The 17,228-nt window shown below is 38.2% G+C and overlaps 2 protein-coding genes and 1 non-coding gene across 3 annotated transcripts; 2 read left to right on the top strand and 1 right to left on the bottom strand.

Moving 5' to 3' along the window:
• Nucleotides 1-385: 385 nt before the first annotated feature.
• Nucleotides 386-469, top strand: Trnal-cag (transfer RNA leucine (anticodon CAG)). Its single transcript has one exon. It is a non-coding gene; the product is annotated as a tRNA-Leu (tRNA).
• A 199-nt stretch (nucleotides 470-668) lies between these two features.
• LOC141903714 (uncharacterized) lies at nucleotides 669-5,743 on the bottom strand. The gene is made up of 7 exons (XM_074791959.1): nucleotides 5,547-5,743; nucleotides 4,516-4,703; nucleotides 3,888-4,148; nucleotides 3,321-3,457; nucleotides 2,908-3,046; nucleotides 1,955-2,096; nucleotides 669-1,322 (listed from the first exon to the last, which is right to left on the bottom strand). The coding sequence occupies exons 1-7, from the start codon at nucleotides 5,734-5,736 to the stop codon at nucleotides 1,225-1,227; spliced, it is 1,155 nt and encodes a 384-aa protein (XP_074648060.1). The 5' UTR covers nucleotides 5,737-5,743; the 3' UTR covers nucleotides 669-1,224.
• Nucleotides 5,744-8,721: 2,978 nt separating this feature from the next.
• LOC141904460 (uncharacterized) lies at nucleotides 8,722-17,178 on the top strand. The gene is made up of 16 exons (XM_074793049.1): nucleotides 8,722-9,254; nucleotides 9,387-9,615; nucleotides 9,694-9,889; nucleotides 10,082-10,315; nucleotides 10,476-10,610; nucleotides 10,693-10,893; nucleotides 10,975-11,047; nucleotides 11,119-11,283; nucleotides 14,140-14,523; nucleotides 14,690-14,918; nucleotides 14,994-15,189; nucleotides 15,419-15,652; nucleotides 16,208-16,342; nucleotides 16,432-16,632; nucleotides 16,719-16,791; nucleotides 16,861-17,178. Exons 1-16 carry the CDS (start codon nucleotides 8,886-8,888, stop codon nucleotides 17,032-17,034), a joined length of 3,228 nt encoding a protein of 1,075 aa, XP_074649150.1. The 5' UTR covers nucleotides 8,722-8,885; the 3' UTR covers nucleotides 17,035-17,178.
• The last annotated feature ends 50 nt before the right edge of the window (nucleotides 17,179-17,228 follow it).

Genomic DNA, 17,228 nt, shown 5'->3' with positions numbered 1-17,228 from the left:
ATCAATTTTTTGAAGAACGTCAGTTTAGAAAAAGAATGGTAATAAATTGATTATTTACGTTTCATCAAATAGTGCTTTCTATAAGTAGGCTAGAAAGGTACTGAGGATTTGCCGTACACAGCAGGTTACCTAATTCTTCTCTTAGATTGGTTGCGATCTTCGCACGGGCAACCAGTCTAGTTAATTTATTTCAATGGCGGCTGATTGAATCGAGTGGCGATGTCCAAGTTCTTGGGTCCGTTTGTGAAAGGAAATCATCACCATCCACCATTTACGGTATTATAGTTGCATAAATGATATACTTTCGTTCCTGAAAAAAACTTATATTCGGGGTTTGACTACAATGCCAGTATAGAACTGGATTTAAAACGACAAAGGCAGCACAGTCAGGATGGCCGAGTGGTCTAAGGCGCTGCGTTCAGGTCGCAGTCTAGTTCTCTAGGCGTGGGTTCGAATCCCACTTCTGACAAATATTTTTCCTTGGCCATTTCCGATTTCCAGTTAATCATTTGTTGAATCAACTACATGTAATTAAATGCTTAACCCTAAATATGTTTTTCTTTTCCCCAGCCATTTCCAAATTCCAGTTCGTCACTGGTTGTTCCACCTTCCAATAAATTTCACAAAAAAATGCTTCAGAGTGCTTGACATAAATTCTTTATTTTTACGTAAATAATAGAGATTCTTGTATAAATATGAAAGTAAGCTTAAAACAAATAGAAAACATTATATGAAAAGCCAAAATCAGCCTAACGAGGAAGGGTTCATAAAAAAAAAAACTCCAGGTTTTCGTATGATAGCAACTTAATGCAGGTTATCAATATCAATCAGTTGCCTGTACCCAAATCCTATTAGATAATCCCTTTTTTTCGGTGAAGTCAATCTGATTTTCCGAGCATGGTCATAAAACATCTTTGTCCGTGGGATCAGGTAAAAAACTGTAATCTATTTTCAAATAGAAATGTCTTGGATAAGATCAGACAGCTGATAGTCTGAGGTGGGGATCAGCAGGGAAGCAGGGCGCAGACAACTCAAGATTGACAGCTGCTAAGTACGATACAGAGATTCGATATTAAACTAATCTAAAAAATAGAGCAGCAGAAGGGTACAAAAATATTGAAGAAAACAGCAAATACTTAGTTCTAGATTATTGACTGAACCTCTGAATAAATAAATTTGATTAACACATGATTAACATGATATTATAACATCATTTTCGGCCGTCTAATCGAAAGTTCCTCCGCCGCCTATAGCTACACTTTCACTGGGTGAACCTCCGCCAGGAACGAAATCGAAGTTCCACATCGCATCCGTAAAAACCACTGAAAAGATCATGATAATTCAGGTTATTTTGAGATCAGTTTAAGAGTAATCTGAATTTATTCATATTTTCGGTACGCCATCTACCGAGATAGCTGGTGGCATGGGGGTCCTTATTAAATCGGATACTGGAAACCCTACAGTGGCAAGCAAGGATTCAACCACATTCGATAAACCACAAGGTTCGCTAGTGGCACCGGGTTACCGCGGTCAATTTCCTTCTACATTTCAATTAAATTTTCTCATTCCCAAATCAGTAAAATCTATACCATACACCGAGTTAGAAAACGAATCTTCCAATGCCTCGTTTGATAATTTTCCATTTGGAAGCCTAAAAATCGAGTTCAAATTTCATTGAAAATGAACTGATTTTCGCTAGGAATAACCCGATGTTTGTTGCGCCATCTGGTGTGTGCCAGTATCCCATTGACATATTCAAATTCGAAATAACTTTATCACTCTTTAATATTACCGGGGTATGTTATTTGTGTATATATTATCTTCAAAAGCTCAATAAATTATCAAGTTAGTTTCCTTGTATACGTCTAACGCCCGATATCAACTAAGTTTTCAGCTGATTCGATCAGTTGACATTCGACACTAACTCCCCCTGGTGGTAGCCAGTAATACTCACAGATCTCTCCTTCGTTCAGCGTATCGACCAGATTTATGCAGAGATCTTTCGAATCGCACGGCGACCTCGGCAGCAAACGAATTTCTGTGCGTCCTCTAATTTGCGCATACCAAATCATCGGCGCCACGCCGGTCAGAGGATTCTGAAATATTGATTTAAACACATCTTCAATTCTTGAGAGCCCCTGTAGTCAGAAAAGGTTAGATAAATGAGATGACCCAATCTTGGAAGTGGACACAGGTGTGTATGGACGGGCGAACAAAGATGAACATAAGGGCCCTTTTGTAGGCAAAAAGGCAAAACAATTCTCTATGCGTAGTATATGGGTAGGCCTATATGCAAATCAATTGTTTAGTCGTACCTGGACTGCAGTTCAGTCAGTAATTGGAATGAAGTTAAGTCATATGAACACTAACCAAAATTAGTTAATAAGTGGCTTAGTATCTCGACATTTAACTCTCTTATACAACTATGCTTATACAACTATGATATTATTGTAAATTAGGATTAATGAAATTTATGCCTATAAACAGTAGGCAATGTAAGGCTTAGTACAAGTGATTACATTGAAAACAATATGAGCTTTTCTCTAAGCTTATTGCAGCAGATGTTGAATGGTTATGATATATATGACTTGACATGAATAGCTGGCTTCTCACAGAGCATGGAGTCCTTGAATAAGATACGAAAGTTCCATCCCTAGTTATTTCCCCATGACCATTGAATAAAAATTCCCTGATTAACTTATAATTAGATATTCTCAGCGGGGGCTGCTTCTAATAGAATGGTTCCTTATGCCGCTCATCACCAGCATGAACGACAACACACCTAAAATTCGAATTCTTTAAGGAATAGAAATGTGTCAGAATTCCCGCATTTTCCCTGCAGGGAAGAATAAATCTGCAAAGCCCGAAATAAGATCAACTATTCGTAATTACAAATGGAAAACTGACCATTTTAAATATCCTCGAGTTGTATTCCGACGACAGAAACACCCAGTTATTCGCGTCTAGAAACGATGACCGTGGTAAGAAATACGGCCGGTGATAATAATTACGCAACGCTTTCGCCGAGTCGTCCAGACAGTTCTCCCTGAAATAGTAATAAACAGTCAAACTCGCTTTATTTCAACACCTTGCCTGAGTAAAGCTTGAAAATTTCTGGAAGATTTTTTTTCTGACTGAAAAATTCCAACAATGAGAAGCTTCGAGCTTTATAATGAAAATTACGGTTTCAAAACATAACAGAGCTCAATATTTGTGCTATGTATTGACTCAACTGTATTGATAAAACAACCGCAGAAGCTCCGTCGAGATATCGATTGATATAGTGTTTGAATATATTGTTACTTGCGTTTCATATTTACCAGTGCGCGTAGAAATCGTTGAATTCTCCATCGGCCGCCCTCATCAGAAACAGGCGATTATTTCCATTGCCCGACCGAATATTACTCGAAAAATAACATCCGTTGACATCTTTCAATTTCGGTTCACTTGTGTACAACTACAATATAAAATACATAATGAATCACTTGAATACAATGTGCAGCCTGGAACCAACTCTTTTGATATCTGCAGTCATCTTCATCCAGCTCAGAAAACTACCCTGGTATAATACGTATTTGGGCTTAGTTTTGTAACGTGACCGGCCAAGTCTCGATGCAATCAGGTTCAAGTCTTTACTGAGGGAGAATTGATGCATTCTCAAGCTTGAATTGTCAAAAATAATCTCAGCTGATCCCTTCCTGAAAGTGTGCTGATGTTGGGCGTTTCTAGTTGATTTTCAATTAAAATGTCTCTCCCTGGTGCAGTTCTGAAATATTTCCAGTCTGGGAATTACCAAGTCTCCCCAATTTTCCTCCAGTTCTGCGGGAACCATGTGATGCAAAATTGAAAATTTGAGGATGTGCGAGGTCCGCTGTTCTATTCCTTACCCGTGCCAGCTCTTGAATGTCGAACTTTTTCATCGCCGGCCATTGACTCATCGCGTCGGTGACGATCACCGGAGTGTCGCGTCTCAAATACTGTTCGTTCATCACCTCCGACGACAAGTTCGACAAACGCGAAATGAAGTCGAGATTTTCGCACTTTTCGCAGTCGTCGACGCCGAGTTTCGGCGGCACGTAGTACGGATTCTTCACCGAACACTCGTAGTCGCGGTGAATCGTAGTGAAATCCCAGTACGGATACAACAGCTACAAATATATAATACAACACGAGACAATCAGCTTTACAACAATATACCGTAGTAAGTCAATAACGTGGTCAATAACATCCGTCACCAAATTTTCCTGCGTTCCAGGTTTTTTTTTCAAAATTTGTCAAATTCCTTGATTTTCCCTTATTTCTTCTATATCTTTCTGATTCACTGAATTTCCCAGGTTAATAAATATAATACAACACGAGACAATCAGCTTTTACAACGATACAGTAACAGGGAGGCCGCTTTCCGCCCGTTTACGAATTCTCTGCGTTTTCCCTGATTATTTTCCATGTTTATAACAGTAAATCAATGAAGTAGTCGTATATCGCGAAAGCCTCTTTAGACAGTTTTATACATACCTTGACGGCTGCAATCCGCGAATAGAATACCATCAGACCACTCGCCGGTTTGAAATATAACACGGCCCAAATAACAGCGATCACTAACGCAAACTTAACGAGTCCGATCGCCCAACGTTTACGGTAAGCGCTAGCGATGCACGCCAGTATCGGACGAGCTCCGTGTTCGATTTCTAACGGCGTAAAACCTGAAAATACAACACAACTCAAACATAAACTGCCGCTGTAGTTAACCGAGGGTTAATCGAAATAAGCATTTCTCAGAATGTTGCCAGCACCTAGCTAGTATAGGCTAATATTTGCGGAACTCAAATTCAAGATCGCTCCCTGCGTCGTAATGCTGAAATACGGCTTTCGCGGCCCGTAACGTGGCGTCACGTAAATTGTTTCGTTATGCTGATGAATAGGTGATGATATCATAGCAACGTCTTTTGAGCGTCTGCGCAGCAGTTTTTTCAGCATTACGGGAGCAGTTTGCCGAGTTAAATATCGCTCATGAACGAAAACAAAAACAACTTTAGTAAGAATCGTTTAATAGACGAAGTAGAACGGCAGAAAGTTTCCAAATTTTTTTTTGTAGAAAGTTTCGATTTCGGGAGTTCGGGCAACACCGTTTTCTCAAAAGGAGGAAAGGATTGGCCCCCCAAAGCAGCCTCTGCCTAGCGGATAAGGCAACAAAATTCTCAGCTAACTCTGGGAAATAATACGGAGCATTAGGCTTGGATCCAGGGGGTTTATTTTAGAGAGCATCCTTACTCATTGGGAGATGTATATCGGGTATTCAAATGAAATTGTGGAGGGGATGGGCCTATCTAAAAAAATTGGGAGGGGGCAGTCTAGATCGTATAGGCTAAGAGAATTAGACATCCCCTGTAAAATTATCTGTCCTGGGCCTTGCTGTAGATTATTAGTAAGAGGGTAGCTAAGTAAGAAGGATAGCTTATTTCCTAAACGTGGCTATGTAAACAGGTTAAACAAGGAAGTAAAAAACTCGGGCGCGGCCTCCTCTCCCCGATCCCCCAGCCACTCACCCTGTCGAACGAAACAATGATGAATTGCGCTGATTTCACGGTCAATCATCGCTATTTTCTCTTCTAAAGACATCTTCATTGTGTTCTTCTCCTTCCCGACTGCAGGATTAGATTGTTTGTCCGGTTTTAAAGCCGCTTCTTTCGGTTTTTCTTCGGGATTTTTTCCAGCAACGCTTTTCCTGGAAGACATGTTGACTACTAACTGTCACGGACGTCAGTAAATCAGGTTCGAATCCCGTTATATACCTATCAAAAATTAAAATAACTTTTTCCTTTTTAATTTTAGGTTTATGCCCTAATGCTATGCATTAACATTTCTTTCTTATTATTTCTAAATCTGAAATGATATCATAGTTATAAGTACTAAATGTATTTTTGAATATTTGGGATTCGATCTTCGTACACAGGGACTTAAATCACTTTCGATCTCGCACATCGTTGAAGATCGCTAGCTTTAATTCATGGGTTTATCTTCTCTTTTCATCAGAAGGTCAGAAAATTCGCTATTTTTCGAAAAATGACTCTCTTCTTAGATTGGTTGCCTGTCCAATTCTGTGCCACCTGTTGCGCAATCAAGTGACCGGCAACCAGTCTACACTATTCTTTATTCGTCCGATTTAATACGCGACATTAATTAGGAAACTCAACATATTTGATGTAATACTATAATATGTCTATCTGAAATTCTTTGATATTCTTTCAAAATGATACATGTAATAGCGAAAATCTGAAATTTGCTCAGCAGCACCGATAGTCCCGGTACGGTCCCATCTTAAATGTTCATCTGACTGGATGCAGGTGGCGCAGAATTGGACAGGCAACCATCGATAAAACGTCATGGAGACTATGAAAGAAAAGGGATCGTGAATTTTCACATGAATTGATTGCTTTTTTCTTCCCCGACATTAAAAAAAAAAATCAAATTTCGTAAGCACGAAATAGATACCAATTCATTGTTTTGACTGACGATATATCATGTATCAAGCTCGATCGTGGTTTGATATAATCTCTGTATCAATCATGCAAAAGGAATCAAATCAAATTGTTTCAACTGTCACTTAACTATCAGCAGGCTAGGTTAGAGATCATCATCCTCCCCGGCAGGGATTCGAACCTGATTATTATGTCCTCGTTGCCAGACGCTACACGTGCCCTAGCTATCTGACACCAGCTACTAATTTGTTAACCCTAAATCTCACTCAAAAATTGTGGCCCATCCCGCTGCCTGGGTAACTTGAGCTCAGACAGGGAAGAATGATACACATGACCAAAATATCCGGTCACAATTTTGACAAAACAATCCTGAATTTACGTTTCCCAAATTAATAGAATTACCAACTCAATATGCAGTGGTTTAGCTGTGTCTCAATGTGAGCACACGTCGGTCTCCTCCACCAAAGTTCAAGAGTTTATCTTATCTTGTCTTAATGGCTATCGATGTCACGGGATCAGACGTTCGAATCCCTCGTTCTACTAATTTGCAACTTCGGATCGAATCACATTTTAAACTGCAGGACTAATCATGCGCGTTTCTACTCGGTATTAACTCATCAAAGCCATTCGATCCCATTCCGATCGTCTTCACCAACAAATATGTTATCACGACCAGTCATTCAGAATATCGTTCAAAATATGGAGATTTATTAGTTTGAGTGTGACGTATAGGCCGGAGTTTACACAGCGTGCTTCAAAAGCGATATTTAGTATCAAAATGCCTAGTCTTAAGGACTTGCTTATCACACGGCCCTTCAGTGGTTATATAACTGCAAGTAAGATAGCGTTTCTATCTGTCTGATAAATATTTTATACATATTTGAAAATATCATAAGTTGATTGGACCAGGAGGTCTATTTGTTTCATATCACAAAAAGGTGCACGAAGTGCGTTTCTGTAATTAGATATCCCGCGAAGTCGACGGGGCAATTCCCCTTAATGCGACAATAACGAAGGAAAGAAGTTCGAATGACCCAAGTAACTTAAGATAAGAATTTTTGTTTCGAATTGATTCATTAAATAAGGTTGGGATTAGAAAAAATTATTCTGCCTCAGTCGTCATCAGTATTAAAACACCAGCAATTCTGTTTCGTTCCCGGCAGGTGTAGTGGTTTGTAAGGGACAGCAATTAAATCAAACGAAATCTACCAATTAAATGAATAACAGGGTCAATGCGTACTTTTAAGATAAAAGACGCCAGCCATTCGATTTAATGCGGAACCTCGTTATAACGACCTCGGATTTATTGAGTAAACCTAGAATTTCATCCCAAATAGGACAATTTTAGTTGTTTCGTGCTGGATATGGCGAAATCGGTTATTACGAACAGATTTTCTGGTTCCCTGTAGTTCATTGTACGAGGTTCTGCTGTAGTATTTTACAATTCTATATATATACCTGCTATATCCTAAACCTGCTTTTCATGTGCAAGTCGTACAACAAACCAACATAATATCATATATTATATATATATCATATATATATATATATATGTATATATATATATATATATATATATATATATATATATATATATATATATATATATATATATATATATATATATATATATATATATATATATATATATATATATATATATATATATATATATATATATATATATATATATATATATATATATATATATATATATATATATATATATATATATATAAGCACTGCTTCGCAGTAGGATAAAAAGAAAAATAAAAACATAGTGAAATGATTTAAAGTATGCGCATTATGCGCGCTGTCGGATTGTAAACGTTCCCCCAAATTAATAGCAAATTAGGAGCACGTGGTCGTTTCAAAACGTCGTATATGTATTTGGCACCGATATCATTCATGCCTAGATTTTCATAACATCAGCTGCAACACACGTGAAGTAAGAAAATGCCTTTTCATTTTATTAATGCCCGCAATTAGCTTACTATTCAATCTTCTTTTGAGCCGTTCGTTGTATCATGGCCTCTAAAACGAATTTAGGGTCGAATTCATTTTCGAGTCCACGGTTTTAGGGCCCTAAATGCTTTTCATAACGTGCGCCTATAGGATTAGCTTCTTATAGTCTGACAAGACAAGACGTATAAAAGCATTTATTCTAGCTATATCCCCAAACCAAGGTTCAATGTGAGTTCTCACAGTTCAATTCTTTCTATTCTAATCAGGATATCAATTTCATGCTTACGACATCCCGTGTATTAGGCCAACGTACTTATATCGCTACGAAAGATCACATAACGGTAAACCAATATCGATATTATCTCAGTTTTATGTAAAACGGCGTCTGGCTCGTGGGACTAGTTTCCTCGTTGCGGTTAGAGTTGCTAGTTTTAACGCAGAATGGAGGAAGAAAATGAACGGAAAACTGCGCTTATAGACGGCAAGGAAAATACGCGGTGCGAAGAACGACCCACATTCGAGGATGTATTCAAAGAAGTTGGTGAATCGGGACCATTCCAGTGGCTCGTATTTCTAGGATTTTGTGTGTTGGAAGCTGCCGGGTCGTCGATTCTTATGTTTTTCATCTTAGATGGGGCAAATCCAGGTTGGAACTGCCCTGGGAATGTGGGCAATTATTCCTCGTACGATGGGGCCAATTTCACTGTTAATCAAACTGTTCAACCGTCGTTATTGAAGGGAGTTTGTTATCAAGGAAAACCGTGCACAAACTTTACTTTCAATGAAGATTACACATCTACAATAACGGAGGTATGTTGTAAAAAGTCAATATCATTCACACTGATGCATAAAATGTATACTATCATCTGACTGTAATCAACGCGCTAAAGATTGCATAGTATATCAACGAAAATGAGAAAATACTTGTTTTTGACATTTCAGTGGACGCTGATCTGCGATCGTTCCATCATATCAAAATCTATCACAAGCATTTTTTTCATCGGCGTGGTAATTGGTTCCTTATTGACCGGGCAAATGAGTGATTTATTCGGCCGCAAAAGAGCTCTTCTAGTCGTTTGGGCCTTGGCGATGATCGGTCAGATATCCAGTAGCTTTTCACCCAATTGGGGAGTATACGTCGCACTCAGGTTCTTAACAGGATTTGCGGCTGGTGAGAAGTGTTACTGTTCGCATTATAAGTACATTCGTTATTCGTATTATTAACATGTATATATTCTCTGATTTAAAGGGGGTATAGTGACTGTGAGCACGGTGTTTTTGTCCGAGTATCTAGGCCCGAAATGGAGGAGCATAATCGGTTACAGATTAGGTTGGTTAACTGGAGTAATATTCATGGCAGTCGCCGGCTATTTCGTTCGAGATTGGCGAAATCTGTCGCTGGCAATTGGTCTGTGGACGTTACCAATGTATCCAATTGCAATCGTGTAGGTTCTAGAAATGTGTTTTATTTGAATATTCGGAACGATTACATGTGAAGTGTGTTTACATTGCCTTGAATAAGACTTCGAGATATATGACAAAATGTAAACAGAAATGTAGACGAATAGACATACATTTTTTTCATAGTTTTAAAAAGATATGCACATGATGATCATAAGGATATTTCTAATATTTAGATTTCTCCCGGAAAGCGCCCGTTGGTTGATGCAGAAGCAGAGATTCGAAGAAGCTGAAAAGTGGATCAAACGAATGGCGAAGTTGAACAAAAAACCATGTCCAGATTTGAGTGTTTTAGAACGTATCGCTGAGTACGAGGACGAACGAAGACAACATCGACAAAAATATACATATCTTGATTTATTCTATAGTAAAAAACTAGCCGTGCAAAGTGTCTCTGTAATGTTTGGCTCGTAAGTTGTATATGTTATGGTATCATCTCCCACGTAGGGTGAGTGGTGGTATCACCCTACTGCGTGGAATTCCATATTTCCTTCCGATTGTAATCAAATATGTGTGCAAAATGAAGATCGATGCGATCCATAAATCACGATGGCTATTTATCCTTTAAAGGTTTTCTGTTGCAATGATAGCGTACGGTATAGCATCGCAACTGAGTTCACTGACCGGAGTCATCTATTACAACATCATCATCATGAATGCAGTCACAATATTAACACTCTGGATTTCGATTCTTACCATTGAACGGTAAATACTGTGACAATCCAATATTTGAATGTTTGCAATGTGCAGAAACCTACTCTAATTTGCATTTTCCGATTAATCCCAGGTTGGGAAGACGAAAGTCTTTCCCGTTGTTCATGGGGCTGAACTTTTTGTGCATGGCTACCGTATTTACTCTCGATATTCTGAAAGTTTGTGAGTCGAGGTTGCCTCAAACAGTTATCACCTTGATGACATCCTGTTTTACTTCTGGCGCGTGGGGTGTTGTCTTGCTGTACGCTATTGAGCTTTATCCAACACTCATGAGGTATGTCTTGTATCTCAAACGACTCCCGTACCAACAGAAAAAGGGGGAACATTCACATCTTTTCTTTATTCTTGTCAACAGAAACGTTTCCAATGGTGCTGGCAATGTGGCTGGAAAATTGGGCAGCATATTAGCGCCACAAATCACGCTTTTGGTAAGTATTCTTAAACTCCTTTTACATACACCAAATAGATTTAGTTCAGACTGATTTGACAAATATTTCAGGAACACTATCACTTGGCGGGACCGTACGCTATCTACGGAGCCATTGCGCTACTGAGTTCCATTGTATTATACACCACTTTACCCGAGACGAAAGGACGCCCTCTACCGGAAGATTTCCCGGCCGAGAAACGTCGAAAAAGTAAACACGACGAAGGAAATATATCTGCGTGATGATTATCATTACAAATATAAGCGCTTTTTGCAATAGATATGTGTGCAAATAAGTTATGAAACTGACTTAATTTGTATGAACTTAAGAATACAAGATGAGTAGATTCGTAGAGGAGCCGTGTTTTTTTATCTTAAAATAGGGATTGTCCCCATTATTTATTTATTTGGCTGGTAAATTTTGTTTGATTTTTCGATTGAGTGTCCCTTACAGACCCACCACACCTGCCGGGAGCGAAACAGGGGGTTTGATTCTGAAGTCGGAAATCGAAGTACAGATATAGATGTGTGATCGGCGGTGGAGTTAACAGAATATTTTCAAATCGAAGTACATAATTGGAACTTCGGTTCCGGTTCATCCAAACAATCTTCCATTCAGTCTGAACCGGCAAGCGACTGATTGGGATGAATTTTTCTGGCTGCCTAATTTAATACATTGAGATTCTGGAAATAGCTATATTACAAGGTTGAAGATCATTTTGTCCATTTTTATATTTTTTTGGTCGTTTTCTACGTGTAAATAGTCCGATAGATTATTGTGGGTTTTTTTTTCTCGGGTAGATGTTGATGTAAAAGTCCTCTAAGTTTTCTAAGTTGAGGAGCCGTGTTAACCGGGTGTAGAATGGATATAGTAGTGTGTGTAGTATCTTCTCCTGGTATCCATCGACCTGAATTGTATTACCTTGTCATCACTATACCTCAAATGAATTGTATCGTTTGCCTTGAGATACAAATTGTTTTGATTTCCCCATATCTGACAGTCGTTTCTTTGTATGGGAACTGCCCAATTTTGTCCAATCTCTATGGCTTGTTTACAGGGTATTCGGCCAATGATAGAAACTAAGTTTTAACAAAACCTTTGCTACTGTAACTTCACTAACCGCCCCTGGTGGAGAGAAAAAAATCGGGCAATCCCAATTCAAAACGATTGCTTTGTTTTGAGGTATTTCTGTCCGCCCGTCTGGAGAGCCATATTGTCGCAGTTTCCTATATTTTTGTCCATGGAAGCTTCATAAAAACATTACGTTGAAGAAGACTGCATAGCCGGATTAGAATTCAACGATTTTGAAGACAGCACATTCAACGGTCAACTCAAGGACTTGAAATCTAGTTTTTACCTCTACGGACAATACATAGAGGTGTCAAGCAACTTTTGAAGACTCGATGTAGCCACTGTGGAGGAAGATCGAGATAAGGCTTGTGCAGGTATACAGTTCTGTAATGTCTAGTTCATATCACGCTCTTAGAGAATAAAAAGCAGTATAAGTGTTCAACGCATATAGCATTTTCTGGGCAGTTCAAATATCCCTTGAGTGACGTGTCTGAAGGGAGACAAAATTGTATGTTTAAATTTTGAATTTATGTATTTTATCGCTGAGAAATTATCTGTCGAGGTATAAAATGTGTTTCTATTTTATTACAGCAAACGATTATGATAAAAGAAATGATACGTTCGATATGTTGTGTACTGCATGTAATCTTCCTTTCGCGCAAGGATCTTCAGCAGTGTAACCCTGTCCATAACTTGCTTACACTTGACGGAGGAAGCTTGATACGTATATATGTATACATAGTTGAATCTACATTTTACGATTACGATTACGATTACGATTTATTTACACTCCAACCATTTCCATGGTATATGGAGGAAAACTATTACACATGTATATACAAATATTTACAAAACAACACTGAGTTGATTAAAATTTAGAGAATGGAAACGTAACGAAATATATATACATCAACTATTTACAATACTATATATACTATTATATACATCAACTATTTACAATACTATATATACTATTGGAGGGATCTATATACATCTAAGCCGGTCTTAATGAATTTAGCTAAGTTGACCGTTGGGTTTTCAGAATATCAAGGGTATTAAAGGTATTCAAATTGAAATAGTTTTTGCGGGGTTCGTTAAGTAAGGTACAGTCAAACAGAAAATGGGATTCGTCACCTAAAGTATTACAAGTGGGGCATATTCTATCGGCTCTGTCTAAATGAAGGTTTGAAAATTTGTTCACTGGTAAAATATCGGACCCGACCCTAAATTCGAATAAACTAGTTCCTCAGTCGTCACCAAGTTCTATTATATACTTCTCTAACCTAATTTACCCGAGACGAAAGGACGCCCTCTACCGGAGGATTCCCCGACCAAGAAACGTCGACGAAGTAAACCCGAAGAAACAGCTCTTTGATGATAACTAAAAGAATAAATCATATTTGAAACATATAAGTAAACAAGGAAGTTATGAAACTGAATGATTATGCATAAACCGAAGAATCCAAATTAATAATGGTCGTTTGCTAATGATAAACCAACAAACGCGAGAAATCAAACAATAAACATAGCCAAAACGAGAAACTTGAATAAGAGTAAACGGATATTATGTTTTTCTTCTCGACTCATAAACTAACAGACTAATGCAATTGGAATTCATCTGATATAACATTTTAGATAAGTCGTGAAGCATCAAAAAGATACAGGGGGTGTGCAGCCCCTTCATCCCCTCTTGATCCGTCTCCTGTGAAAGCCTTTATACGTAGACAAATTCCTAACAGATAGTTAATGAATCGTTACAGGCCTACAATATGTTCCGGAGACACGCAAGCAATATCTTTCAATCTGGATTCTTCTTTTAGACCAAAGTCCACGCAGTGCAGCTCTTCCTATTTTGATAAGGATATCGATTTCAGTCTTAAAATATACTTTAGCATTATACAAACAATATAGAGACAGTAAATGCATATGACAGAAAATGTCAAAATTGTGTCAGGTAACTTTACGGCGTGTTGGCAACGGGGTCGCTGTAAGAGTTGAATAAAGAAGTTTCCAGTTTCTAGCCGCCATTTAATGCGATGGAGGATGGAAATGAAAGGAATATTGCGCTCATAAACGCCAAAGAAAACACTCAGTTTGAAGAACGAACCACTTTCGAGGACGTATTGAAAGCAGTTGGTGAAACGGGACCATTCCAGTGGCTAGTATTTCTAGGATTCTGCGTATTAGATGCCGTCGGATCACCGATTCTTTTGTTCTTTTACCTGGATGGGGCAAATCCAGGCTGGAACTGCCCGGGAAATGTGGATAATCTTACCTCGTTCGATGTGGTCAATTTCACCGTTAATCAAACTGTTCAACCGTCGCTATTGAAGGGTTTGTGTTATCAAGGAAAACCGTGCGCAGATTTTATTTTCAATAATGATTACACATCTGCATTAACGGAGGTATGTAGGAAAAAGTGTTTTTCTGAACTGGTTGTGGAAATTCTTTACGCATTCATCTTCCATTGATATTGTGTAACTTATCGACCTACTGTCATCTCATACAGTTACTTCTACGTGATAAAGAAATTGCATAATATTGACGGGAAAAAGAAACTTGATATTTCAGTGGACGCTGATCTGCGATCGATCCATCATATCAAAATCTATCACTAGTATCTTTTTCATCGGCGTGGTCATTGGTTCATTATTGACCGGGCAAATGAGTGATTTATTCGGTCGTAAGAGGGCTATCGTAGTCGTTTGGGCCTTGGCGATGATTGGCCAGACATCCAGCAGCTTCTCACCCGATTGGGGAGTTTATGTAGCACTAAGATTCGTAACAGGATTTGCAGCAGGTGAGACGTTTTTACTTTTCACGTAGTAGGTACATTCTTCATTCATATCAACATATAATATTCTCTGAATTTAAGGGGGTATAGTGACTGTGAGCACGGTGTTTTTGTCCGAGTATCTAGGCCCAAAATGGAGGAGCGTAATCGGTTACAGATTAGGTTGGTTAACTGGAGTAATATTCATGGCAGTCGCCGGCTATTTCGTTCGAGATTGGCGAAAGCTGTCCCTGGTAATTGGTCTGTGGACGTTGCCAATGTATCCATTTGCAGTCGTGTAGGTTCTAGAAATGTGCTTGTCTTACAAAGTGGGCGATATAATGTACATAACAATTACTTATTACAGATGATCAGTATCATGAACACAGTATTATGAACACATAAGTTGCATTGAGTTTCACATTCTTACTAATTATTCTTATTGATTTAAGGATATAGTTTGCATTGTTAAATTAATATATAGGCAAATAATGAACAGTTATTACGATCCCCATTCTGATATTTAGATTTCTCCCGGAAAGCGCTCGCTGGTTGATGCAGAAACAGAGATTTGAAGAAGCGGAAAAGTGGATCAAAAGAATGGCGAAGTTGAACAAAAGACCATGTCCAGATTTGAGTGTTTTAGAACGTATCGCCGAGTACGAGGACGAACAAAGACAACATCGACAAAAATATACATATCTCGATTTATTCTATAGCAGAAAACTAGCCGTGCAAAGTGTCTCTGTAATGTTTGGCTCGTAAGTTGTATATGGTATTGTATCATCCTTCAAGTAGGGTGATAACTGATACTTTAGGGACTTTCATATTTCAGGGTGCTTAGCAACATAATCCAAGAAGCAATGTTTTCATCTGATGATGCATATCTAACCATATGCATATCTGCATTTGTATACGTAAAGAAGGCGTTTAAAATAAGAATAAGCACAAGAGACATATTGAAATTTCATTGCTTTTGCCATGACCTTAAATCAATTTCATAATGCCATATTTGGACAGCGCAAATCGAAATTCATGGGTTTTGACCCTAAATTTGTATTTTTGTCGTGACCCGGCCCCATATTGTTTATATATCCAAGATATAATGAAAACAGGTTGATGTTGCCATGGAAACGTATTTTTTACATTGTTTCAAAAATATGCAATCCATATAGATCTCGTATATGAACTCGGTTAAGTATGTTCTATCAACTTATCATAGAATTCGACTTCGCAATTTTGTCTAACCTCACTATTCATTTCGTCCAATTTGACTGCACTAAAATATAAACAATGGCTTTTTCCTTTATGTACAGATTTTCTATCGCGTTGATAGCGTACGGTATAGGATCGCAACTGAGTTCACTGACCGGAGTCATCTATTACAACATCATCATCATGAATGCAGTTTCAATATTAACACTTTGGATTTCTATTCTTATCATTGAGTGGTAAATATTCAAATGATACGGGGAAATATTCAAATACTCGGAAGTGCAACGATATCTATCTTTAATCCGCAATTATTTGCTTATCACAGGTTGGGACGACGAAAGTCTTTCCCGTTGTTCATGGGGCTGAACTGTTTATGTATGGCTACGGTATTTACTCTGGATATTTTGAAAGTTTGCGAGTCGAGGTTGCCGCAAACAGTTATCACTTTGATGACATTCTCATTTACTTGTGGCGCGTGGGGTGTTGTTTTGTTGTACGCTGTCGAGCTTTATCCAACACTCATGAGGTGTGTCCTCTATTTTCGAGTAGAATAATTCTTTAACAAACAGAAAAAGGGAAAGTTCATGATTCTTTACCATTTTTTACCAACAGAAATGTTTCCAATGGTGCTAACAATGTAGCTGGGAAATTGGGAAGCATAATAGCTCCACAAATTACGCTACTGGTAAGTGCACCAATACTCTATATGAATACACATAGATTCGGGTTCAGACTGCTTTTACAAATATTTCAGGAACACTATCACTTGGCGGGACCGTACGCTATCTACGGAGCTATTGCGCTACTGAGTTCCATTGTATTATACACCACTTTACCCGAGACGAAAGGACGTCCTCTACCGGAGGGCTTACTGACCAAGAAACGTCGACAAAGTAAACCCGAAGAAACAGATCTTTCTTCCGTTTGATAATTGGGGTTTAGAAATAAGAAAATATTTACTAAATATTAGTGTGCAAAGAAAATCAAAATATAGAAATTTGTTTGAGCTGAATAATTCATAATTTACGATTGTATAACCGACGGCATTATAACCGATTATGTAGATGTAGAATTGGACGTGTAATGTTACATTTTTTTTTCAAGAAACTGATTCATAAGTTT

This window comes from Tubulanus polymorphus, chromosome 4 (genome assembly GCF_964204645.1).
Source record: "Tubulanus polymorphus chromosome 4, tnTubPoly1.2, whole genome shotgun sequence".
Taxonomy (NCBI): domain Eukaryota; kingdom Metazoa; phylum Nemertea; class Palaeonemertea; order Tubulaniformes; family Tubulanidae; genus Tubulanus; species Tubulanus polymorphus.
Note: the sequence above shows the minus strand (reverse complement) of the source record. Positions and strands in the feature narration are given on the sequence as shown.

What these genes read in the sequence shown, in the direction of transcription:
- LOC141903714 (XM_074791959.1), bottom strand. Translation starts at nt 5,736, where the DNA reads ATGTCTTCCAGGAAAAGCGTTGCTGGAAAAAATCCCGAAGAAAAACCG. An exon ending in AACGATTTCTACGCGCACTG is followed by an intron (nt 3,047 to 3,320) that starts GTAAATATGAAA and finishes TTACTATTTCAG; the next exon opens with GGAGAACTGTCTGGACGACT. An exon ending in ACTCGAGGATATTTAAAATG is followed by an intron (nt 2,097 to 2,907) that starts GTCAGTTTTCCA and finishes TCAATATTTCAG; the next exon opens with AATCCTCTGACCGGCGTGGC.
- LOC141904460 (XM_074793049.1), top strand. Translation starts at nt 8,886, where the DNA reads ATGGAGGAAGAAAATGAACGGAAAACTGCGCTTATAGACGGCAAGGAA. An exon ending in CTTTATCCAACACTCATGAG is followed by an intron (nt 10,894 to 10,974) that starts GTATGTCTTGTA and finishes TCTTGTCAACAG; the next exon opens with AAACGTTTCCAATGGTGCTG. An exon ending in TCTATTCTTATCATTGAGTG is followed by an intron (nt 16,343 to 16,431) that starts GTAAATATTCAA and finishes TGCTTATCACAG; the next exon opens with GTTGGGACGACGAAAGTCTT.